The following is a 26587-nucleotide window of genomic DNA, read 5'->3' as shown; positions in this document are numbered from 1 at the left end:
ATTTCCCATACAATGACATCAATGACATCACAGCTGGCTCTGTAATTAACAGCTTCCCTGTGGTTTTTCTCAGGATGGTTCATAGAAAGTCCTAAGGGAATAAGTTGCTATGCTTGGGATGAAAGGAAATGCTTGGTTTGGGAAAGGAGCTAGATTCTGCCAGATAAGAGAGAAAACATTTCAAGGTGGTAATTTTGCCATCTGTCTAGGAGCTTCTTGGGAGAAGAGTTTGTTTTAATGGTGTTACATACAGCTCAAGCATCTAAGACAGAGCCTAGTGTAGTAGCCACTTAAAATTGCTGAACCAAAGATAAAATATGCACAAGGACAACTGATAATTGTCTAAAAAATGCACAAGGACAACTGATAATTGTCTAAATTGTACTGTTACCAAACTCCAAATCTGAGCTGTACAGATGTCAAAATAAAGCCACAGAGGGGCATGGGGGCTAGTCACAGGTATGTACTGTACAAAAATTGGGAGTGGGGAGGAGTCACAGTTTGAAAGGTGGGCTGGGATCAATGTGTAAAAGGTCTTATACATTGTGACTAGGATTGAAAGTTTAGCCATCAGAGGTTTATAAACAGAAAAGTGACGCTTTCAGATCTATTTTAGAAAAATACTTCTGATAACAGTGAAACAATGAATTGGCTAAGAGAGAGACAAGGGACAAGAGGACACTGCTGCAAGAGACAGATAAGGGTCTGAACTTGACTGTGGCAATGGGATAAGAGGGAAGGTATACACAGCCTTGAGAAAATTCAGGTGTGAGACAACAGGAATGATGACTGATGATTAAACAAGAACAGAGTATGGGATCTGCAGTTGTTCTGGGACACAGGTGGAAAAACCCGGTAATCAGCTTGTTCTGTGGCGCTGAGACTGCATGTAACGTGTTGCAGTAGCTCATCTAGAATTAAACAGTCAGTGCCTGTGCCAGGTGTCCTGCTAACCCACAGCATTCAACAGCATTTAACACACTGAATTGTAAGGATGTATTTATGAATCTGCTTCCTGTCCCACTGGTAATTAGGACGAGGATCATTTTTATCATTTTATATCACCTGTGCAAAATATACAGCTAAAGATGTTAAAAAAAAGTTTGACAGTTAATACTGCATTGTTACCACATTTCAACTCTTTGAGTTGTAGATAGGTCCAAATAAAGCTATATGCAGGGGTGAGGAGGAATAAATTAGGAATTTGGGATTAACATATACACACTACTATAGATAACCAACAAGGAACTATGATATAGCACAGGAAGCTATACTCAATCTTTTATAATAATGGGAAAAGAATATATGGGAAAATAATACGAAATAAACATATGTATGAATAAATCACCTGCTATACACTTGAAACTAACACAATGTTGTAAATTAACTATGCTGCTGCTAAGTTGCTTCAGTCGTGTCCGACTCTGTGCGATCCCATAGACAGCCTCCCACCAGGCTCCCCCATCCCTGGGATTCTCCAGGCAAGAACACTGGAGTGGGTTGCCATTTCCTTCTCCAATAAAAAATTAACTATACTTCAATTAAAAACATTTTTTAAGAAGATGGAGCTGTAAATGATACATTAGAAAATATGGATACATAAATCTATTATATGTTGTTTTACTCTGTACTATTATTTGTATAAAAATACAGATAGAAGATATGAGTGGAGGGAAAGCCATATGCAGAGATACTATAAAACCACCACCAAATCAATGACAATACTCTCATGAAAGCAGTAGGTGTTATATTCAAACATGCTTTAAGAGAAAAGGTAAACTTATTTTTTAAAAGCCAGAATCAACCATGAAGCCCAATAAAGACAGAAGAGAAAAATAATTGGAGAAGAAATCCAATAATGAAATTGTATACATTACACTTTAAAATGTATTCTCAAAATTCTTTAATTAAAAAATCCTAGTAAAAATTTACATATGAATATTAGTTGTAATTTCTGTGTTCACAGGTATCATACATCATTGCATGGAAAGATACGAAATTCAGGATATAGAATTCAGATCCTTGATACTAAATAGAACAGAAATGGGAAACAGAATTTGCAATTTTTGCAATAGTAAGAATGTATTTGATAAGATGTATACATTCCAAAAAATTTAAAACATTAAAAAAACTAAGATCATGGCATCTGGTTCCATTACTTCATGGCAAGGGGAAGGGGGAAAAAGTGGAAGCAGTGACAGATTTTATTTTCTTGGGCTCCCAAAATCACTGCTGACAGTGACTGCGGCCATGAAACTAAAAGATGCTTGCTCCTTGGAAGGAAAGCTATGACAAACTCGGTGGTGGTTTAGTTGCTAAGTCAAGTCCAACTCTTGTGACCCCATGGACTGTAGCCTGCCAGGCTCCTCTTTCCATAGCATTTTCCAGGCAAGAATACTAGAGTGGGTTGTCATTTTCTTCTCAAGGGGATCTTCCTGATCCAGGGATTGAAACCAGGTCTCCTGTATTGCAGGCAAATTCTTTACAGACTGAGCTACCAGGAAAACCCTAGTGACAAACTTAGACAGTGTTATTAAAAAGCAGAGACATCACTTTGCTGTTGTGGTTTTTCCAGTAGTCATGTATGGATGTGAGAGTTGGACCATAAAGGCTGAGCGCCGAAGAATTGATGCTTAACTGTGGTGCTGGAGAAGACTCTTCTGAGTCCATTGCACTGCAAGATCAAACAAGTCTAACCTGAAGGAAATCAACCCTGAATATCCATTGGAAGGACTGATGCTGAAGCTGAAGCTCCAATACTTTGACCACCTTATGTGAAAAGACAACTCATTGGAAAAGACCCCGATGCTGGGAAAAAATTGAAGGCAAAGGAGAAGGGGGCGGCAGAGAATGATCGTTAGATAGCATCACCGACTCAATGGACATGAATTTGAGCAAACTGGGAGATACTGTAGGACAGGGAAGCCTGGGGTGCTTCATCCACTGCATATTCCAAGAGCAGGAGACAGAGCAGGCATTTTGCAATGACATTTGGTTCTCATTCTCTTTGAAAAATACCAGGATAATTCATCTATTGTTGTAATGTTGGTTATAAAGTACCTCCTATCACATTAAATCAAAAGGACTAGAACCCCTCAAGTGTGTACAAATACCAAATCACTTTTTTCTATCAAGTTTTTCAAAGGGTACCTACCATTGGCTTTATTCTGAGAAGTAACTTTTAGTTTCTTTCTGTAGGAACACTGTGACAATAGATGGTGATGCTCCACAGGAATTTAGTATTTATAAAATGTTGCCTACCACAATTAAGGAATATTTATCCCTCAGTATCTTAAAAAAACAGGTAAGATTATACCCAGTAACTGCCCTTTCATTTTGTGTCAAAGGTGGAATTGAGGTAAAATATACTAAAGTTGTGACAGTATCTACAGAGATGTGTTATAAAAGAATTAGTCTTATATCAGAAAGCACAGAAAGATTAAACTGAAAATTTTAAGCATTCGCTCTCATAAATAAGCCAAGTGACTTGATATTTATATATATCCTCTAATGAAGTCTGTGTTTTCTTACGATATCTTAATACCTGCTAGATTCACTTTGTTAACTCAATCTGGAGTCTCAAAATTATATATATATATATATATTTTTTTGCAAATGTCAAAGAGAAATTAAGCTTCTGCTGTTTCTCCAGACCACTAAGATTATATATAATCCCTAAGTTAGCAGCATGAAAGAAGAGTAAAAAAAAAAAAAAGAAAAGTGAATGGAGAGTGAATCTAATTGTTGAATTTCAAGTGTGAATGATTTAACCTTTGCATTTAAGTCCGGAAAAATTAAATCCTTTAAAAGAAGTTCATAATCCTTGAGGAGACCCCTTATCGCTGCTTGGATCACATCTGGTAATAATGAAGACAAATTAACAAGATTTTGAAAATTTGGCCATATGATAAAGCCAAAGCATACGAAATCACTTTCTGCTCTTAGTCACTGGTTGTCCCAGGAAGGATCAACTTCCTGTCTTGGACTCTGTTATCTAAATTAAAGGAAAGAAGATATTATTGCAGTCTGGGTTCCAGGCTTCTGGCTCACAAAAAACAAAACACAAAACTCACTAAAGAGGGAAACTTCACCCCCAACATATCCTGTGAGATGAATCTGCTTTTCTTATATGTGTTTTTAAATGTAGTTCAAAGAACTGACAATGACAAAGTCACACCTTCAACAGGACCCAGAGGGATGGTATGGGGAGGGAGGAAGGAGGAAGGTTCAGGATGGGCAGATTCATTTTGATATATGGCAAAACTAATACAATATTGTAAAGTTAAATAAAATAAAAAAAAATAAAATAAAAAAATAAAGTTTAATGTACTATATTAACTTCTTCAATGCCAATCTTAAGATTTGCTAAGGGGAAAAACAGTTTGATCATCTAAATTATTAAACTTAATGCTTGTTTCAATTCCTTCAAACTACGTTATTTAATTTTGGAAATGTGTAATTTTCTGTATGTGTGTGTATATATGACAGTCATATAGCAACATTTTCACCTAAACACTGCTTAAAACAAGTATTTATAATAATTGTATATGTTTAAGTAACAGATTCTATACTGAGTTTTTAACAAATAGAGCCATGATGACCAAATTAGAAAAGTATTTTAATTCTTAAACAGTGTTGCTGGATAGCTGAAGAGTGCCTTTTCTGTAAGAACTGCTTGTCCAGCAGAAAATCAATAAGAACAGGAAAGAATTCCACCAGCATCCCATTACAACCTGGAACAGACGATGAAACCCCACATCTGCTACAGACATTTTAACTATAGAAATGGGCAATAAACCACCGTCTTGTTATAATTAAAGGGATGGGGTATGTGAAACTATCTGGAAACGCACAAAGCATTAGACCACATAAAGTATTATGATAATTAAGGAAACATGGCTTGAGCAGTGATTTAAGCAACGGTGGTTGTACTATATAACACTGGACTGCAACGACACATCTTTTTGTTTGTAGAGTTAAGAAATCAATACATATACCTCAAACCTTCGTAGCTCCCTCTCATTTTACAATGGGCTTTCACATACACTAATTTGATTTGAGTCTATAATACAACAACCCCAGGAGGTATGCAGAATGATCATTTGCTCATATTTTAATGTGCTGAATGTAATTTCCACCAATGTGAGACATGATAATATGAACTAATTATGCCTAAAATGCGCTGAAAACAATGAAGATTGTTATTGGATAGATGGGGTTTGGGATCAAAATGAGACATTTTATTAAGAACATGCAAAATAAAATGGAGTGACCTCTATTCAAAAAACGTACAAGACAGTTATTGTTTAAAATGCTTTAGTACTCATTTTCGATAAAAAGGAATCTGGCATTATAAAAATACATAAAATAGTCATGGATTTATACCATTAATTTACATTAAGATATTTTCTGCATAAAGCAAAGTTATAAAATAGTAAAGGTATTCCTATATGAAAGATACTCCCAGTATAAAATTTTTATGCCTTTTTGTAATTTTTGTCTATCTGTATAAATAAGACATTTTATCCTTTTAAAATTCATAGTTCCATTTAAAAACATAGGCTTCTCTCTCTCTTTTAAATAAAAGTCCACTTGAGGTAGTATGTTAGAACTTGTCCTTGGTCTCATTAGTTTATGTGTCCAAGTCAAAAGACTGAAAATTTGAAGTCCTGTGGCTTTCTAAGGTCTGTTTATGGGTACATGTGTGATTTTCTTGCTGAAAATCTGTCCTTTCTTTCCCATCTTCCTCTGACTCATAGTCCAAGTTCGGGGAAGAACGAGCTTTCAAGTGAAAGGCTCTTGGCTGACAATCCGATGACTGCCCAGAGCTTGAAAAGGCATCCAGGTGAGGTCTCCTCAGAGGCTTTCCAAATGTTCCTGAAAAAAAGAAACCCCTTGAGCACAGGGCCCTTTTGGAGCAATCAACAGAATGCATTTCAAATGAAGGGGCATCTTTCCCTGTAAATATGGGTGGAACTTTCAAGTCCATGTTATGGGATTCAGGTAGATGGCTATATTCTTGTGCTATGGACAGAGACCTTATAGAGTGGGGCTGAAGGCGTGTGCACCCCTCTGACACATACATCCACTGAATACAAGCAGCCCTTCTCTTCTACTTTCAGGACCTATAGTAATATTATCAGCAGCAAGTTCCCCAATAGAAGTTCCAGATCCTGTATTCACTAAAAGCCCACCATTCTCCACCATGTACAAGTAAACTGTGCCTCAGCACAGAAAGCTTCTCTCAAAATAACCCGTATGTCTTGCCCTTTCTTCCTCAGTAGCAAATAATAATTCTATTGACTCAAATTCTCTCCTAGGCCCTATAAAAATTATTATTCATTTTTAAAAAAAGGAATATAAATAATGATACCATGAGAAAACATGACATTTCTTAAAGTTGGGTAAAATCCTTAAAAATTCTAATTTTTTTTTTAGAAGTTGTGGTTCATTTTTCCACATTTCCATGCAGCAAAAAGATGATCTCAGTTCTTCCACTCAATCGTCCTCATGCACTAGACTAAAAACTTCAGAAATGAATCTCGGTGTCAGCCAGTGTCCACGGCCACCCCTGTGGGCTTTAGGATTCCAACAGCCTCCTCTGTAGGAGGCAGCCCAGCCTGGCTGACGAGTGGCTGTTGCCAGGTAGGACGCCGTCTGCACTCTGACTGTGGGTTTAGTTATAAGCCAGCAGACATCCCAAACCGCAGTCATGCCGTGCACACAACTCCACCCCAGAGGCTGCTGTAGCCCAAAACCACGTTTTCCACATGACTGACAAACTGCGATCCTCAGTCACTTCCAAAACTCTTGTCTTCAAGGCGATGCCACACACAGAGTTGCCCAGAAAGTTCCTAAGGCTTAGTGTTGGATTAAATACCTAATCAAGTAAAATCCCCATGTCTGCCTCTGCTTTTAGAAACAAGGATACTAATTAATAGGATGTCACAACAGCACCATTAAAAAAGATAGATATACACACCAGAAACTATTCTTCACGTCTGGCATTCAAAACTCTCATGGCTCTCCCCCGTGCAACTTGCAATGTGGGTCTGGAGTCAAGGTATCTAATAATTTAATAAACTTACCCATGAAAGAATTACTCAAAGTAACTGATGGTGGCTCTGGACTTGGACTAAAATCTGCAGAAGACTTGTTCAGACATAAGTTGTTCATTCCAGGTCCTTCATGTTGAGAATAAGAAGAGCTGAGTAACTTCTTCGCATGAGAAGGCCATCCTGTATCACTGACGCTCTGCTCGGAGGATTCCTCTGAAGGATGAGGACATGGGTAGCATTCCTTCTTCTTTATGTAACTGGGCTCATAGTGGTCCATTAAAGCTGATCTCAGGTCAGGACCACAACCTTTTAAAAATGGGGACAATATCGGGAGACAGAGTTAATGCTTCTAGAGGTCTCTCCAGGAAACAGAACTCAAGAAATGAAAACTACATACCTGTATGATAGGCTTCAAAAGGATCTGAGCCATACACGCTCCCCTTCAAATACACAGGGCCTGAGGGTCCCAAAAAGGGACAAAGGAACGGGTCTGTGGCAGCTTCCACATCGGCTTCACTGCTGTTGTCAATGTGGCATGTCCCTTTAAAACACGTCTTAATCACTGAACCGTAAGTTCAATTACCATTCAGCCATCTCTTCACTTTTGAGTTTCCATATTTATAGATGAAAAGTTCAGACAGAATATTATACAAAGGAAATACTGCAGAAATTTACAGAAGGGTTTTTTCAAAATTTAATGATGCCTATAGATTAGTGATTAAATAAGTTTATGATATCTTACTAGAAGAGAACTTGATGAACCATTGAACTGGATGTGTTAACCTCATCGGTGACCCCACCCCCTGGTTTCCAAGAGAAACCGATCTATGCATGGACTCTGTGGCTGAAGCAGCGATGGTTTGAGCCACCAAACCAGCACTGCCTGCTTCCTCCACAAAGTCACTGATGACCAGGATGAGGTACTGGCACTTAACCAATGACCTCTTAATGCCCGGCTCAAAGATGAAGTCAGCCAAAAAGAAAAAAAACAAACAGAAACCTATCATGAGTTTTCTGCGCTAAGCAACCCAGAAATGATATTCTGGTTAGCAGGGGACCCAGCAGCTGAAGGACAAGAGACATCATGAGGGTGAGAGATGCCACAATGGACCATGTACCCGGGCAGCAGGAACTGGGCAGTCCTTGTGGGGAGTGGTCTCAGCGAGAAGCAAATGTGTAGAATGTGATTTCATACCACTGGCTGTCTCTATTCTGAGAGAGGCCTGACCTCCAGCCCCAGCACCCAGCAGACATGGCACTATCATGCGCCAGTTCTGTCCCTTTACTTTTTAAAATCCCTTTTCAGTAAACCTGGCTCTATTCAAGTGAGCTTGGGCTTCTGCTCTTTGCAAGCAAATGAGTCTAATCAGAACAACTGCTTTTATGCTTCAATCTTCTCTTCTATCTCTATGCTCTCGATCACTGCCTTGTCAAGCTCTCTGCAATTATTTGTTGAATTTTTTGTCTCACTGCTGACTAAACTGTAAAACTGGAAACATTCTTCCCTCTGAACTATGGAGTCCACCACAGAGCATATACTCAATCAACACTTGTGAGAAAAGATGCTAAAATGTCAATAGCTTCTACTAAGCACTTAATATGTGCCAAGCACCATATACTATCATTTTATCTAGTGTTCACAACAACCTAATAGGGAAGAATTATAATTGCCCAAGGATACACAGGGAGTAAGTGTCAGAAGTGGGCCTTGAACCAAGCTGATGCTCTTATATTATGCACCCTCCATTATAATTCTTTATACAGTTCTTAAAGTGAGAGTCAGAATTATAAGTCTCTAACAGAATGATTTTAAATCATTTGACTTTTGAGACCATGCATGACACCAGTTAGTGTCACTGAAGTAAGAAGAACATTCAGGGCCAAAGAACATTTACAACATAAAGGAAATACTACATCGCATGGAGGAATTAAATTTTACCTAAGCTACTTGTCTTCTTTTATTGCTAGAAACAAAGATTTTTCTAGTATTTAAAAGAAAGGCTTAGAACTATTTAATATCAGCTTTGCTAGTGATTTTGGGCCAGGTCCTAAATATATGAGTCTATCAATTCCCTGTGGAAATTAACATTGTATTTGAACTTTCCAAAGGATTATTTCAAAATGCCAATAGCCCATGTTCCGTTTTAAACACGTACCATTACTATCATGCTGTGGTAAGAAAAATCCGCCTCCAGAAGAAGTGACGAACTGGTGGTGGCTTCCATTTTCTGAGGAGATGTACCCGTCCTGTCTGTCCGCTAATGTTCCCTGAGATGACAAATAACTCGGGATATCAGCTGGCAAGTTGGTCTCATCTGTAATCAACAACAGTGTTCTATGAACCAAGAATGGTCACAACTGCCACACAGGCTCCCCCGATGAATGGTATATAAGCTTTTGTTTTGTTTTCTGTTTAAATCAAATCAATCTACCCTTGCAAAACCGTCTTGATGGACAGCACACCAGGGCTCTGCTGCTCTGGGGCACCTCAGCTGATTTTCTGCTTTGTGGCCTGTGGGATCCTCCTCTCAAATTTACTTCTATTTTATTTTTTTAAATTTTTGTCTGCACTGGGTTTTCGCTGCAGTGCACAGGCTCTTCGGTGCATTGTCCAAGCTTCCCTAGTTGTGGCACATGGGCTTAGTGGCCCTGCGCCATGTGGGGATCTCAGTTCCCTGACCAGGAATCGAACCTGAGCCCCCTGCATTGGAAGATGGATTCTTAACCTCTCGACCACCAGGGAAGTCCCACTCCTCCCAACTTTCAAAGACAACAAATGCTTACAAAGATAAAAATAATTTTCATGAGACAGTATTTTAGATACTATCTAAGCTTGATTTCTGCCATATTCCTGACTTTGTATTATTCAGTGATACAAGAGTTTGCCTATACAATCAAAGTCCCTTTATCCTAGATGCCTGCACACACACACATGCACACGTGCTGGCAAGGGCCAAGACAATGGCCGAGGGTAAGCCTCATGACTTGAAGGCTGTTTCTGGCCCTCCACCAGCATCTGAGGGTGTGCGCTACCCGAAGCTCTGCATGGGCTTTCACAGCCCACATGCTGTTCTGATGAAGTTCTGACAAAAAGCACTCATCTTTAGCCATCAGCTTTATTCTGGGCCGGGGTGTTATTTTTAGCTAACCATAGTTGCCCAGCTTGAAACAAATGAGTCACCCTTGTGACGTGGCCTCAGATTGCGACAGACACACTCAGAAGCAAATCTTGGCAGGACAAACACACACACGACTCCTGCGCCCCGTGCCAGGCTTCTGTGGACACACCTGTGTTGGTGATGCTGCAGTCTTCGTTCCTCCGCCGTGTGTGGTAGATGATGACCACCCACACGAGTGACGTGCCCACCACGCAGCAAACCACCGCGATGATCACGATGCCCACGGTGGCCCAGCCGTCGTCGTCCAGGGACGAGGCCGTCATCTGAGGGGAGTCGCAGGTTGGGGTGGGGATCACGCTGAGGCGCACGTGGCCTCTCTCAGTGCCCAGGGTGTTAGACATTTCACACGTGTACTTCCCGGCATCGCTGATGTCAGAGTCCACAATGATTAGCAGCTGGTTGCCTGCTGCGAAGAAGTGTCTTTCGGTGACCACCAAGGGGCTGTCATCCTTGGTCCAGTTCAGCTTGGGGGGAGGGCTCCCCCCTGCAATGCACTGCAGGACAGCCGTTTCCCCCTTGGTTACAGTTCGATCCAACAGGGGCCGCAAGAACGACGGTGTCTCTGAAATGACAAGTTAGGCTTTTAATCTCTGACATGAAGTTAGGGTTTACACAGCATAAGATCTCGTGCTTCGATTTATTCAAAGGGGAGCTGAAACTGGATTCTCCCACAGCTTCACGCCCATGCCTCTTTAAAACCTTGAACATGGATGACATCTGGGCTTTCATTTCATCACTTGGCTGTCATCTCCTTACAACACCAGTTAAGGATAATATTTACTGTTTCTCACTTAGTCTCCCTCATTCTTGGCAAGATTGGGGAATGATGGAAGTCAGGCAAAGCAAAACATTTTAGACATATTTTAGAAATAGAAAATGCATAAAAATAATATTAAGCACAAGGGTGTGTTGATGGATGAAAAACATCAGAATGTTTAAATTTTTAAAGGGAAACTTTCTAGTGCTAGATGTCCCCACCTGTATTAAAATTCTGAAAATAATTTACTTTTATTATTTGGTGTTCATAAGGTTTACCCTGATTTACTCTTTCAAAGATATACATATATGATTAACATGCTCACATTTTTAGAAGGCATCTATTTAGGTTAATGATCCTGATGCTGGGAAAGATTGAGAGCATGAAGACACGGGGAAGACAGAAGATGAGATGGTTGGATGGCATCATCAACTCAATGGACATGAGTTTGAGCAAACTCCAGGAGATGGGGAAGGACAGGGAAGACTGACGTGCTGCAGCCCATGGGGTTGCAAAGAGCTGGACACAACTGAGTGACTGAAGAACAACAAAGTAAATGATAAAGGATGAACTCATTTCCAGAGTGGTATGGGAGGCTGAGGAAAAGAGGCCCCTCTGAATTTATTCAGATACTTATTTTTTTTTTTTATATTCTTTAAACTGTTAAGACTTTAAGTACAGATTGTATAATGGAAAGAGTAGAGAAAGGTAATTCCAGAAAAAAGGGAGAGCATCAAAGCATTACTCTTCTCCCTCCTCAGAAGGGAGGGGGCAGATTCATCTCACTGCCCACAGGTCTAAAGGTGTGATGTATTCCCCGACCTGAAAGCTTCTGAGAAGCCAGTGTCGCCTCCAGGAAAGGGCACTGTCCTACAGATCAGCCCTCCCCGTTCCGAGTTCTGGAACTTCTTAGGGCCTTTGGGTGAGCTGGTATCCTAAGGACTAATATGCATCACAGAATCTGAAAGCATCCACTCACCGAGGACAGTCAGAGTTGCATTTGCGGAAATGCTGCCGGCACTGTTTTGGGCGGTGCAGCTGTACACCCCGATGTCCTCTATCTTCACATCCACAATGAAGAACACATCATCCTCAGGCATCACGTGCATGCGTCTCTCCCTCGCGGCCGGGAAGTCCGTGCCCCCGTCTTTCTGCCAGGCTATCTGAGGGGCTGGGTGTCCCAGCGCAGCGCACTCCAAGCGGGCCATGGCCCCGGCACGGATGGTGAGGTCCATGGGGGTTTTGGTGAACGAAGGAAGCACTGAAATAAGAAATACAACATGGGGGCATTAGCATTCTAGAGTTAGGGGGTTCATTTTCATCCCCCCCTCAGCCCCCGCTTTTTTGGGATACTTGCAAATGTCCCTGACATAGTGAGACAGGGGTTGTTTCCAACTGCAAGAGATGGAGTGATCAAGAAGCTCCTCAAGGTTACACAGGTACAGAAATGACCGAGTCAGGATGAAACAGGTCACCTAAGCTTCACACTGATGGTCTTTCTGCTATTTTCCAGCCACTTAGTTTCCTTAATAATTATCTATGAGACCTTAGGCAAATCAGTTCATCTGTCTGTACCCTAGCCACTCTTTTATTTTTTTTTAAAGTTCCTCCTGGCTCTAACATTCTATGACTTTAGACATGCATTTTACCCTACAATTTTCTGTTCTATGTGTCAGGCCTCAGCAGTTATTTGTGGAATGAACACATCAATGAGCCATATCTTCTACTATGGACAATAAAAACAATGAAATGATAAACTTCAAAACTGTCTACTTGCCACACAAAGCACAGGCTGAGACATCTCATCAGCAGCAGCTAATTGCTTACTGCATCTACTGAGCACTTACTCTATTCCAGGCATTCTGCTGAGTCCTTTACACAAATCAGTTTATTTCACAAGTATACCTCTGTAAGGTAGGTACTATTATTCCTATTTGAAAAATGTAGAAATGGAGATACAGAGAGGTTAAGCAACTTGCTGAGAGTCCCACAGCTGACAGCAGGAGAGGCAGGACTCAAACCGAGATCTCTAAGCTAAAGGTGGTGTGTTCTGTTGATGGGAATGTAAACTGGTGCAGTCACTACAGAAAACAGTATGGAGGTTTCTTAAAAAACTAAAAACACGGTGACCTTATGACGACCCAGAAATTCCACTCCTTGGGCACATGTCTAGAAAAGACGAAAATTCGAATTCTAAAAGATACATGTACTCCAATGTTCACAGCAGTGCTATTTACAATAACAAAGACATAGAAACAAGCCAAGTACCCTTCAGCAGATGATTTAAGAAGATGTGGTATATACATACAACGGACTAGGAGTCATTAAAAAAGAATGAAATAATGTCATTTGCAGCAACATGGGCGGGGACCTAGAAATTCTCATACTAGTGAAGTCAGTCAGACAGACAAAGACTATATCACCTATATCTGGAACCTAAACAAATAACACAAATTAATCCACGTATATAAAACAAACAGACTCACAAACACAGAAAACAAACTTATGGTTACCAAAGGGGAAAGGGGCTGAGAGATAAACTAGGAGAATGGGATTAACAGATACCAACAGCATAAAACAGATAAGCATCTAGGATTTCCCATAAAACACAGGGAACTATATTCAATATCGTGTAATAACCTATAATGGAAAATAATTTGAAAAAATATACATATAACTGAATCACTTTATTGCATACCTGAAACTAACACAATACTATAAATCAACTATATCTGAATTTTAGAAAAAGGTGATATCCTTTAACTCTGTTCTTCATGGTCTTCCTCATCAGATCAAGCACACCATGAACTCTCAAAGAACAAAAAGTGTATGGTTTATCTGGGTTATAAGCATGGGGTCTTCAATACAAGAACAGCTAGCTCAGGCACACATACCAAGAATATTAATAATGTGGAGTTGAGAGGTAGGGAAAGGCAGGGTTTAGGTGGAGAACTCTGAGAGCAGAGGACAGGGTTGGCAATAAGAGAAAGAGAAGAGACCAGGTACTTTCTGTTTCATAAAAACGTATCTTTAAATGCAAGAGGAAAAGTCAGATCACATACTATTTACTGTGAGCTTGGCTTTGACAGAGTAGGATGAACCGAAGTGATTGGAGATGACACACTGGTATTTCCCTTCACTGGTAAATTCCACGTTACGGAGTCGAAGAATGGTGGTGTACTCCATCACCTCGCCACCTTGGGCCCGGAGGTGTGCATAATTTTCCATTTCAGCATCGTGCAGTAGTTCATTGTCTTTTTTCCAAGCGAAAGTCATTGGGGAGTCACTGCTGCTGGCAGCCGAGCAGATAAAACTCAAATTGGAACCTTTTATCGCCGACTGCGTTTCTGGCTGAACCGTGATCTGGGGTTTAGGAAAATCATCTGTTCAAAATGGAGAGGAAGAAACAAAACAGCTTTAAAGCTTGAGAGTCCAAATGCTCTCAGATTGGAACACCAAGAAACTCAAAACAAACAGTGGCTTAGGTTTTACACTTTGTGTATGTTTCACAGATGGACTAGCAGTCCCAGTGTTGAAACAACAGGCTGGGAGAGAGTGTATAAAGTCATTCATTCATTCCAAATAGAGACTGAGACCTATTTACACATCACTAACTGAGAGGAGACTGATATTTTGGAATACAGTTTACTCCAGACCTCCTGTCTTTTTTTTTTTCTTGCAGAAATACAAGAAGAAATTGGTTAAGACACGTTCAGGCTCATGGATCACCTTTAAATGCCACTATCAGGAACTGCATTTTCCCCCATGTTCTCCACAAATAAGAAGCAAAAAAATAAGAAATCTAATTTCAATTATGATAATCCGTATCACTAAAGACAGCAATAAACATTCCATTTACCAAAACTAGAACTCTTATTAAGTGTTAGTCACTCAGTCGTGTCCAACTCTTTGAGACTCCATGGACTGCAGCCCGCCAGGCTCCTCTGTTCATGGAATTCTCCAGGAAAGAATACTGAAGTGGGCAGCCAGTCCTTTCTCCAGGGGATCTTCCTGACCCAGGGATAGAGCCTGGGTCTCCTGCATTGCTGGCAAATTCTTTACCATCTGAGCCACGAGGAAACCCAAAGAGCAGTCATTTTTAGGTAGAGCAGGAGAAAACAAACCTGCAGTGAAAGACAAAGCATCCCTCAAGCTCTCTATGGGCCCCTGGTTCCAGCCTGGAGTTTAGGGTGGACAGTCCATCAGGCCGCTGCACTGCACTGTCAGAGCTACATTAGAATTACAGATAAGCAGCTCTGTCATTACAAACAGTTATATTTAGTTCTGTTACTTTTTGGAAAAGTTACCTTTCTGAACTTCAGTTTCTCAGAGATGGTCCACACCCAGAAGGAAGCATCTTAAATCAACCAAATATATTATTTGGGTGCACTGAAAAAATGATGCACGCATGTGTGTGCGTGTGTGTGTACGTGTGTGTATGAACAGGGTATGGAGAACCCTTTGACAACTCCAATGCAGCTAATTTCCAATGCCACACCTGCATGTTGTAACCAGGATGGTTTCTTTTTCTGTAGGACTGTTCTAGAATTCTCATCTGGTAAATCAAGGTTCAGATTCACAATGGAGGGAGTGAAAAATCCATGGATGTGACACACACAAAAACACACACCTACACCTATGTATTTCTCAAAGTAACAGAGAGTTGTATCTTGAGACTAGAGAACTCAGAAATAAAGACCACGGAAAAGGAATAGCTTAGGCCCTTACAAACGAATGCCAAATGCTTATTTAGATCCAAAAGCTACATCAGATATTTTATTTGCAGAAACTGTTGGCACCACTTAATGAAGCAATGCAAAAAAAAAAATGTTTTTCTTGTAGTTAACTAAACAATTGTAGGCAAGGCAGTTTTAAATAAAATTTAAAGGCAAATGAGTTGACTCATTGGAAAAGACTCTGATGCTGGGAGGGATTGGAGGCAGGAGGAGAAGGGGACGACAGAGGATGAGATGGCTGGATGGCATCACTGACTCAATGGACCTGAGTCTGAGTGAATTCCAGGAGTTGGTGATGGACAGGGAGGCCGGGGGTGCTGCAATTCATGGGGTCGCAAAGAGTTGGACACGACTGAGCGACTGAACTGAACTGAACTGAATGCAGTAAACAGGAGACTGCACCAGAGAGATGGAAACCTGGGTATCTGAGCCAGATCTGCTAACTAGCTCTCTGAAATTGGGTAAGCAGACATCTATGCTAAGAGGCTTAGATGTGTAATAAAACAATGGACCTTAAATTTATTTATAATAAACTCAAACCTTCTGTTACTTGTAATGTTTTACTCACCAACAGTAAAATTTTAGATAGCAACAGTGACTCAATGGACATGAATCTGAGCAATCTCTGGGAGACAGGTGAGGACAGAGGAGCCTGATATACTGCAGTCCATGGGGTTGCAAAGAGTTGGACTCGACTTAGCGGCTGAACAATGACAATAAAATTTTTAGTAGTCTATAAATCACTAGCTAATAATTGTCTCTTTCTATTCCCTGTAAACATCTGCACAAGATTCAAGTCAGTCTCTTCACTGAACTCAAGAGAACCTCTCAATAACCCCTGGATCTGGGGAGGGCAGACAGCAGTATTCCCATTTCACAGATTAGAAGACTGAGATTTAGGGACCTGCAATTACGTAGCAGGGTTGCTGCTATCCTCCAATTCTCTCAAGATAACAACATCACTCTCTTTCCACCAGACCACCCTGATGCCAACACAAAGAGGAAGAAATTACAGAAAAAAAATAAAAACTGCAATCATCAGCAAACTACAGATCCATTCTCATCTACCTCAGCAGAAATAAGAGCTCATTTAGGGTATATAAATTTATGCAAATCCATTCTTTGGACAAATGGGAGGAAAAAAAAGAAAAATGAATAAAAGGCAAAGACCACAGTTCCACTCACCACACACAAAGCCATCTGGACTAACAGCAAAAATACTTCTTCCCTTCAACAGCTGAGGATGGGCACAACTGGCATTTACGAAGCTCTGAAAGTTGTTTTCCGCCACCCACTGTGGGAGCCATTTCAGTTGGCAATCGCACAAAAGGCTTGATGTATTTAAGTGCCTGAGGAGAGTAATTACATTCAATCTGTTTTGTATGAAATGCAGATTTCTACAAGTAAACTAAATTCAAGTAAATATTAACAAAGCATTGAATGGAGAAACCAAATACACACATCCCATGGAATAAATATTCTATAGTGCATCTTAAAATGCAAGGCAGGGAACTAGCACTATTTTGTTGTTGGTGGTGGTGCTGTTCTTATTGATGGGAGAGACAGAAGTATAGCAACGCTGAAAATATCTCAGTACTGACAACTGGTTACGATGATGAGGCATTGCGCTATACTGGGTCTCACAAATTTAAATCGCGTATCTGAGAAAAAGAAACTCCTCTTTGCAACAAATGGAACAAAAACCCCACTCCTCCTGCTTTCTGGTAATAAAAGTTAAGTAATGTGATGAACGTGCCACATGCTTTCTACAGATACATAATCCAGGATGCCCCATCCCTTGACAGTCGGCCCCTCAATGCTTTACGTGAAAACTCTTGGAAAGAAAAGAAATGCTTACAGTTGTTGAAGCTTCTTCATTTGTGAAAAAGCATTGCCTTGTAATGACATGATTGCGTTGTCACTCAGGTCTCTGAAAAAGCCACCAAATCAAATACATGAGAGGAGATTACAGTCGCTGTGTGCCTGCAGGCACAGGCTGGGCCCATGCTGCCTACCCCCAACCCACCCCCAAAATACTCTATGTGCTGAAATGCACAGATAGGGTGATCCGAGGACTCATCAGGAGGCTTGTGTTCAAGAACAAGGATATCTGATTCAGAGGCAGATTCCGTTACGGTGAGAGAGATTTTATATCACCATATACAGATTTTTTGACTCTTAAGGGCCTAACCTGTTCTGCCGTGTTATTTTCTTGTATTTCTCATTATTCAAATTAGTAAACTTTAGAAACTTAAATACACATTTAAAATTCCTCATAATTATGCTTTTAAAAAACCATCACGTATAGAATATCTTCTATGACATGCAACCACGTTAAGTGATATTTGTTTACACATTATTACATTTTATTCCTCACAGCAACACAAAAAAGAAGATGGTATAACCACCTTGGCTCGGCATGAAAGGGGCAGATAAGATTTGAACTCAATTATTTTCAATTTCAAAACGGACGTTCTTAGTCACTAGCCTCTCCTGATACATACAACTTACTAACGGGGAGACAGGTAGGTGTTCAGACAAGAGGTACTTACTAGAACAAACAAACAAACCAACAACCACTTCAGGCAGGACGTTCATAAAATGAGAGAATATTCTGGGCTGATTTTTTTTCCCACTGGTGCTAACAAGCAGTCTGAATTAAAGTCCTCCCCGCCTGTACTACTCTGTTTTCTTTTACAGGATTCAGAGTGGACAAAGGGGATTCTGAATGAGATGAGGGGCAAGAGAAGACAGAATCAAGGTCCCAAACGTGGGCAAAGAAAGACGCTGGGAGAGTTATGAAGGTTTAGGAAACTGAAGGAGAAGTTAATGCTCCACGGATCCACTAATTTCACTTTCCCAAAAGTGCAAGGCTCAGATGACAAACCCTTTTGGCTAGTTTCCCTTTGAAAATAACTTGTTTCAGGAAGCCCAGCAATACTGGCCCGCCCTTCCAAATTTTGCTCTGCACAGTCACCCCACTGTAACCCGGACTGCGGTACTGCTGCCATGGCTGGCCGTCCAGAGCTTTCTGCAACCCAGGGCTCAAGGGGAAGATGACAAGAAAGTGGTGCAGATAATAACTATGCACACAGCACCAGTGACGGTACAAACCAATTGTGTATTTTAAATAACTTCTACTGTCCAGGTTAATAGATAATAAAACCTTCGGCTATAAACATTACAAGTCAGGCTGGACACACTGTATACTGCTCCAGACTCCCACTGTACATATCAATACATACATTCACCCATGGTTATCAGAAGCTGGCGCTCTGTGCTCCTGCAGGTGTTGACTCCCACTGAAGCTGGCTAGCTTCCGCTCTTCGTACCTGAAAACATCTGTGTCCCTAACTGTCATTTCAGAAATGTGTGCCTCCAGCTCCCGGGCAGGCAGAGGTTGTGAAGGAGACAGCTGCTATGATGGGAGAGGCTGCCCTGGTTTGAGCCCAGCTCCTGCCAGCTGCTAACTTAGAGGTCAGTAGCAAAAGAGAATGAGAAAGAATAAAAGAAGGAAAAACAGGCTGCATGCTTTTTATAATTAAACAACAGCAACAACAAACAAAAGTTCTCCAAGTAGTGTTACAACTCTCCAGTCATGGGCAGGAACTGGGGTTGGGGGGCTGGGAATCGTCTTTATTGATCTTGCAAGTAACCCTCTTAACTCTTCAATTTAAGGAAGGAACTCTTAGAACCTCCATGTCTTAACTTAAAAATTGAAATAACAATAGCTGTTAAATAGTTTTCTCGTGAGGATTGAAAAATATAAATACCTGACATAATGCTTGATGTGCAGTGGGTACGTAAGAAATAGTAGTTTTTTAAAAAAAATTAAATATGCCACTGCTTGAGAAACATAACTAAAGAAAACCCCAAAATGATGGAAAGAAACACCCTTAAATGCAAAAGAAACATGTATCTGTGCACTTACACTTTCATACAGGTATAGACAGACAAGTAAGTAGGTAGATAGACGAAGGATGGATAGATGTGTACATTTTATATGAGAGGATACCAACAAAATTACATTCTAGTTTGTGTTATCTTCCATGACAAATAAGGCGATAACCATTGCAGACTGTCTTTTAAGGTAACTAAACTCCTGCTACTCACAGATGTTCTAATGCATCCAAACCAGTGAAGGCTTTTTTGGTAATGGATCGAATCCGGTTTCCCTGGAGTATTCTTTTAAAAAAAAAAAAAAAAAAAGTTATAATAGAACAGTTAGTAAAAAGCCATTTTGGAGTGCAATTCTCATGAAAAGAACTGCTCTTTAAACCATTTGTGAATATTCTATTTTCTTCAATTAAAAAATACATCCTTAAAAAACATATCCATGATACTGATTTCAGTTCAGCATGGTTGCAAAGCATTTGACAGAGAACCCAGCAAAAATAGGTATTCAAAAATTACTCTGATGGGTAAACCAGTGATTTTTTTTTAAAGAGGCAGAAACCTATTCCAAGTAAAATGTCTCAGAACACTCATAAATAAAGCAGGTAACAGTGGAGACTGTCTCCTTACCCACCCACTCCATGGATACCTTCATTACTCACAGAAGTTTAGAACTAAATGGATGTCAATTTGAAAGTTACTCATTTAAAACACAGAATTTGCCCATCTGCAAGGCCATTTTGTGGCCAAATAGAAACATGTTTTTATCCTGTACTGCTTGGAATCCACTGATAACCCACCAATGATCAATGGTCACTGGATCACCTCGTTTAAACATTCCTGTGACATTTCAAATTCTGAAGTTAGTAAGTGCACTAACCTTTACACAACAGTAATCCCAAGAGTCTAAGCTCTCAAGACAATTGAAAATTCTTATCTGGATATTAAAATCAGCTGCAATAACCCAGTTTCAGAGTAAAAGCACTATAATCAAGGAAGAAAACCTAATTAATATACTTCCTGTATAACAGCAGTCATTTGGGGAAATGATAAAAGGTATCAACCAGATTAAGCACCTTTTTTCACAACTCTTTAAAGATGTCAACTTGTATGTGGAACTGAGTCTGATTAAGATAAAATGTTTAGGGAACACCCTGGTGGTCCAGTGGTTGGACTCAGGGCTTCAAATGCTGTGACCCCGGGTTCAATTCCTGGTTGGAGAACTAAGATCCCTCAAGCCATGTAGCATGGCCAAAAACAAAAAACAAAATGTTTGGGTCAAAGAGTGACACAAATTATGAAGCAAATCATACTCACAGGCGCTTCAGTTTGTCAAGCCCAGAGAAAGCACCATTCATGTCCTCAATGGTCCAAGAAATTTCATTATTCTTCAGATCTCTAGTTAAAAAGGAAAGATACTGAAACTGGTACCAGATATGTAACAAAAGATACAGGCCTTTTTTTTTTTTTTTTTTAAATCAAAGTGGCCCAGATGAGATTGGGTTTTTTATTTATGTAATTAATTAATTTACAGTTGCACTGGGTAGGTCTTCACTGCTGTGTCTGGGCTTTCTCTAGGGTATGTGGGCTTCAGCAGTTGTGGCCCTTGGGCTCTAGAGTAAGGGCCCAGTTGTTGTGGCTCATGGGTTTAGTTGCTCTGTGGCATGTGAAATCTGCCCGGATAAGGGATCAAACCAGTGTCTCCTGCATTGGCAGGTGGATTCTAAACCACTGTGCCACCAAGGAAGCATTCCCTATTAGACATGCTTAGAAAGCAAAGATCATGTAATTTCTAATAAATCCCTCATAACTCCCCATATCATCTCTGTCCCTTTCAAAACAATAGAAAACTCTTTTTCTCCTCAACATACTTCTGACCTCCTCCCTCAACAACATTTTACACTTTTGCCTGAAATTAGGATAGTTGACTCTGGTCCTATGAACTCCTCTATCAAGATGACTAAATTCTGAAAGACTTGAATAGCCTGAAAAATACGGTGAACTTTAAAACCACCGTTCCAACCACACAAGGAGCAGGTTGCCAAAGCATACAACATACTTTTCAATTATGTAATGCTTCAAATAGTGTACAGAGCAAAAGTTTCTGACAGTGCAAAAACCCAGAGCCCATTGCACAACATTCAAATGAATATTTGAGAGGTTTTTCAAAGGTCAATTAATCCCACTCTCTCTTCCTTCTCTTGGGACAGAGATCAAGTCTGGATAGAACTGGTCTCACAAACAGGCATCTTCCTTTGCTGCCCTTTATATATCTTTCGTGCTCTGGGTAATTTTTAATCTGCGTTTTTACGAAGAAAAAATTAGTGGATTTAAAACTGTTTGCCTCTTGAGCAGTTACCAACTTCCTGGAGATCCTGAGAAGGCTAACTGTAATCACCTCACCAATCTGATCACTGTTTCTTCTAATCCCTCTAAGAAGCACATATGGATGAAATGACTGATTTTAATCAAACTGATCTGGGAAAGATTAAGACACTTCTTCTGAGGCTGTACACATTTCCTTCACAACAAAGGAAATCTGCTTGGAGAAAAGTAGGTATGCTTAGGAACCAATCAGCTTCATGCACAGAGAGCAAAATGTGTAACTTGCAAAATGTGTAACTTACAAAGTCTTCAAGCTGGAAAGCCCCCGGAAGGCACAATCAGCAATGTAGTTGACTCTGTTATTCCCAATGTGCAATGTATTTAGCAAGCTTAGGCCCAGGAAGCTTGAATCATCCAACCTCGATAAGTGATTGTACGTTAGGTCCCTGTAAAGAGAAAACGAACAACAACAACAAAAAATCAACAATAGCTTTTATTTTCTAATTCAAAGCAGTGATTTGTAGGAAAAAAAACAGGTAATATATATTACCACAATAATCCTTATTTTAAAACTCCTCCTTCTTAATAATACTCAGATAAACATTATTTCTAATCCTAGTAATTAAAATCTTTTTATTTGAAAATCACCACCATTGCTTTAGCCCCTGTGCCACAGAACTGAAACAGCAGTTGCTGAAGTTGAAGCCAGCTTCAACTTCTCACAAGAAAACTATGCCTAGGTTGCATGTGAACAAAAAAGAAAAAAGCTGTCACCTTGGAAACTCTGTTATGAAAATTTCACAGATCAGTGGTAAGAAGCTCATGCTCTGGCATGATTCCTGCTCTCAAACCTGAGGAGAATAGCAGGCTACTCACAGCTCACTGAGTTTCTGGCAGAACTCCCAGGCATCAGGGCTGATCCTGCTGATGGCATTCTGACTGAGATGAAGTTCCTGCAGCATCAGCAAGCCGTAAAGCCAGCCTTTGGTAATCTCTGTTAGGTTGTTATGGTCCAGCTGCCTATATTGACAACGACAGTCAAAAGCAAGATCCTAAGTTTATTATCGAGACTCTTCAAAGGGGACATGATTACGACCTATTACATATGCCTAGTGGGGTGTGTAGCTTTTGTTATACAGAGATATCACGACAAAATACTATGCTTCTACATTCCCAGTCACAACACATGAAACAAAACTAAATATTATAAAATTATCAATGATGAGGCTGTAACACAGGATTTCAAAGAAAAGCTGCTGAAAGCTTACTGAGCATTTCAGGATCACACTGCCTGAGCAGGAACTGACCACCCACACTTACAAGATTTCCATGTTGCTCAGCCCCCAGAAAGCTCCATCCATAAGTCTTGTCACTCCGTTTCTTTGCATTTTCAGAGACTTCAGAGCACCAAGCCCTTGGAAAGTGAGCCCATCTATGTTTTTAATCTTGTTTCGGTTGAGTTCACTGCATTGGATGTTAAACAGTTAGCTTATACGACAAATTCTGGAGGCAGTAATAAAATGTGACATACGACAATACAGTTAAACTAGCCTGCATTAAATTACAGAAGATACTTTAAATTTCTAAACATTTTTATTGAGAAGAATTTTGATTTATTAGCAGTGAACAAATTTCCTTCCGACACATGGGATGCATTTTCAGAATGATAAAACACGGACACCAGACTGCACTTGAAGTTTCTAAACTGTTGTCCATTCAGTGTAGAACTAAACATATTAATATCGGTTTTTAACGTTATCCAGAATGGGAGTACTGAATATCATGTTAAAACATGAGGTCTATTCAGGAGCAGGATCGTCAAGCTTATCCTGTTCAACCGCTTACAAAAGTTGATTTCCCTCTGTCACGATTTGCCCTGTGTTTAATGCTTTCTCTTTGAGGCAGTCATTCTTAATCTTGTTGGCACCCTGGAAATACCTGGGGAGTTTTAAAAAATTATTGAAGCCTGGATCCTACTCCCAGAGGTTCTAATGTAATTGGTGTAGGGTGTGGCCTGGGCACTGGGATTTTTAAAAGCTCCCCAAGTGTCTGTAATGTGCAGCCAAGGCTGAAAACCACTATATTGTAGGAGCCTGTTCAGAGGGCTCCACCGTTACTAATGAGACAGTTCTTTGTAGCTCCTTAAGCTACCAGGGCCCCTGCAGTCAGTTGCTGGTATTATCCTCGCCATCTGCAGCTCCATGGACAGTCACATCTTCACTGCCATCATGATGTCTCTGTACGGAGGTTGTTCAGTGACTACATCCTCCAGTCTTAGGAACACCCAACCTTCCTTCTCAGGCAGAAGAATGCATTGGGTGACTTCTAAGGCTCTTTCTGATTCAGATTCTACACCTCCAGCTCTCAGAGAAAAGGTAGCTACATCCTTGCTTCTAAACTCCTTCTGCCACGTGGTGGATTTTAGGGGGGAGATGCCAAGGGTTTAGAGGAGGTGAGGACACCATATCTAAGAAAACATTTTACTTACAGGTGTTGCAGTTGGGGCAGTTTAAACATCTTGGGTGGAAGAGCTGAGATTCGGTTCCTGTTCAGCTTCAACACCAGGAGTGTGCTAGCCAAATTGTCAAAATACCCAGGTTCCATGGATGTGACTCGATTGCTGTTGATATACCTGTTGAAAGTCTGAAGCTGAGTTTCTCTTTGGGAAGTTAAAGTGCGTGCATACTCTGTACAGAAACACTTGTTCAGAGGGCTGAGCCATTATTTGTTACAATGGACATTAAAATAATTAACTCTTTAGGTGCTGAAGGCCAATATCAACTATGATTCACATATTTCTAGGGAAAGAGTGAATAAAACATTTGAAGATTACAAACATCTGTTAGAGACGCTTATCTAATTTTTGTGAAATTCATTTATTAATAAAACACACCAGTGGCTTACTTTCGATTAATTTTTTAAAGAAGCACTTGGTTCCTCTAAGTAGTCAAAAGAGATCTCATTTTTTGCAATCCAAAAGTGTAAAAAGTAAATGAAGACAGTGGTTAAAAAAAAAGTCTCTATCTGGTCTCTATCATTAAAGTTGTTTCTTTTTTAATGTAGCACAATATTTTCATCACAGGTGAAAATTTTGTTAAAAACAACTTGACTTACAGATACTTGAGTTGTAGGGGTGGAAGTGCAGTTTTAAGTTCTGAAATATTATTGCCACTCAGGTCCAAAGTTTCAAGGGACTGAAATTGTCTCAGATGTTCAGGTAATATTTCCACAATTTTGTTTCCAGCTCTGGATTTAAAGAATGGCACAGATAACAGGATGAATGGTACAACAATCTGAAAGGTGAAAAATACTATTTCTAACTTGTTCTTCACAAATATGGAAAACTGATTGCTCTAAAGAGCACTTTTAAAACAGCAACTCTTTAGTCACTTCAATGTTTCACTAAATAATAGACCATAAAGTTAGAAATATGAAAAACATTCCTATATAAATCTGGGTGTGTTTAACAGCTGTGGGTATCTGAATGCAATGCATTTAAACTGATTTTTTTCTTTCTGTTATTTTGTTAATGGTCTTTCTTCCTTATCATTTTTATGAAATGAGATGTGAAATGACTAGCACGAAGTTGGCATTCTGGACACTGGTTAGTTCCCTATTAATCCATTTCTACTTCTTTCCTTGAAAAGTATACATACTATAGGGGCAAATGAACTTAAATACTCATTAGATTGGGCTTTTTAAAAGCCATCACGGACAAATCTCTTTTTCTTTAAGAAACAACAAGTTTCAAAGCATTGCTGTATTCTTCAAAACCAGTGGATATACTCCAAGGTTTTGAATATTACAAAAGTATTAGTTAAGAGCACGCCAGTCTAAACAATCCCTGGGAACAAGGAGATTTTAAAAAAGCTTGACACTGTCTTAAACACCAGATCATGGTGTCCAATATGGAAGCCACACAGCTACTATAGCTCTTTACATTAAAATTAAAATTAAATGTTAAAGTTCAGTTCCATAGTCACAGTAGCCACGTCAGGTCCTGAATAGCCACATTTGCCTGCTATCAGTCAAATGGATCACTACGCATACAGAACATCCCCACTATCGTGGAAAGTTCTCCTGAAGATCACTACACTAGACCACAAATGAAAAAACAAACATAAACAAGACAAAGGCCAAGTCAAAGCTATCAAACGGTCATCAATACAACAGTTTTCAAGGGGGAGATTCAACATTAAATGACAATCTTGCTAGAAAACAGGAACCAAACTGATGTGCAAAACCATCTTAACTGTCGTATCAGACCAGGCAGCTTGGGCTTCTTAGATTATCTACTAGGCAAGAGAAAATAAAATGTCAAGGGAGAGAGGCTTGGATGATGGCAGAGTGTACCTAAACAGAAGGGTCTTTTCTTCACAGCCCAAGGACAACGAAACAATCTGAAGGCTCTAAGTGGAACTTCGTATGTCATAAGTCACATGCTGCCATTTCTAGGCATTCAGTTCAGTTCAGTTCAGTTGCACAGTCACGTCCGACTCTTTGCGACCCCATGGACTGCAGCACGTCAGGCCTCCCTGTCCATCACCAACTCCCGGAGTTTACTCAAATTCACATCCATTGAGTTGGTGATGCCATCCAACCATCTCATCCTCTGTCATCCCCTTCTCCTCCTGCCTT

General features: G+C 40.1%; 1 protein-coding gene across 1 annotated transcript in view; it reads right to left on the bottom strand.

The window, feature by feature from the left end:
* Positions 1–4597: 4597 nt before the first annotated feature.
* LRIG3 (leucine-rich repeats and immunoglobulin-like domains 3) overlaps positions 4598–26587 on the bottom strand; it is a 52056-nt gene continuing 30066 nt past the window's right edge. Inside the window, exons 4-19 of the mRNA XM_010855200.1 lie at positions 25064–25195; positions 24438–24581; positions 23270–23413; positions 22826–22969; positions 22252–22395; positions 20942–21022; positions 19844–19915; positions 17589–17660; positions 16916–17079; positions 14057–14377; positions 11974–12255; positions 10347–10799; positions 9215–9373; positions 7456–7599; positions 7089–7364; positions 4598–5877 (exon numbers count right to left, since the gene is read on the bottom strand). Coding sequence (XP_010853502.1) covers positions 5633–5877; positions 7089–7364; positions 7456–7599; positions 9215–9373; positions 10347–10799; positions 11974–12255; positions 14057–14377; positions 16916–17079; positions 17589–17660; positions 19844–19915; positions 20942–21022; positions 22252–22395; positions 22826–22969; positions 23270–23413; positions 24438–24581; positions 25064–25195 — 2977 coding nt within the window. The 3' untranslated portion in view covers positions 4598–5632. The remainder of the gene's footprint in view (positions 5878–7088; positions 7365–7455; positions 7600–9214; positions 9374–10346; positions 10800–11973; positions 12256–14056; positions 14378–16915; positions 17080–17588; positions 17661–19843; positions 19916–20941; positions 21023–22251; positions 22396–22825; positions 22970–23269; positions 23414–24437; positions 24582–25063; positions 25196–26587) is intronic.

This window comes from Bison bison, unplaced genomic scaffold (assembly GCF_000754665.1).
Source record: "Bison bison bison isolate TAMUID 2011002044 unplaced genomic scaffold, Bison_UMD1.0 scf7180017864359, whole genome shotgun sequence".
Classification (NCBI taxonomy): domain Eukaryota; kingdom Metazoa; phylum Chordata; class Mammalia; order Artiodactyla; family Bovidae; genus Bison; species Bison bison.
Note: the sequence above shows the minus strand (reverse complement) of the source record. Positions and strands in the feature narration are given on the sequence as shown.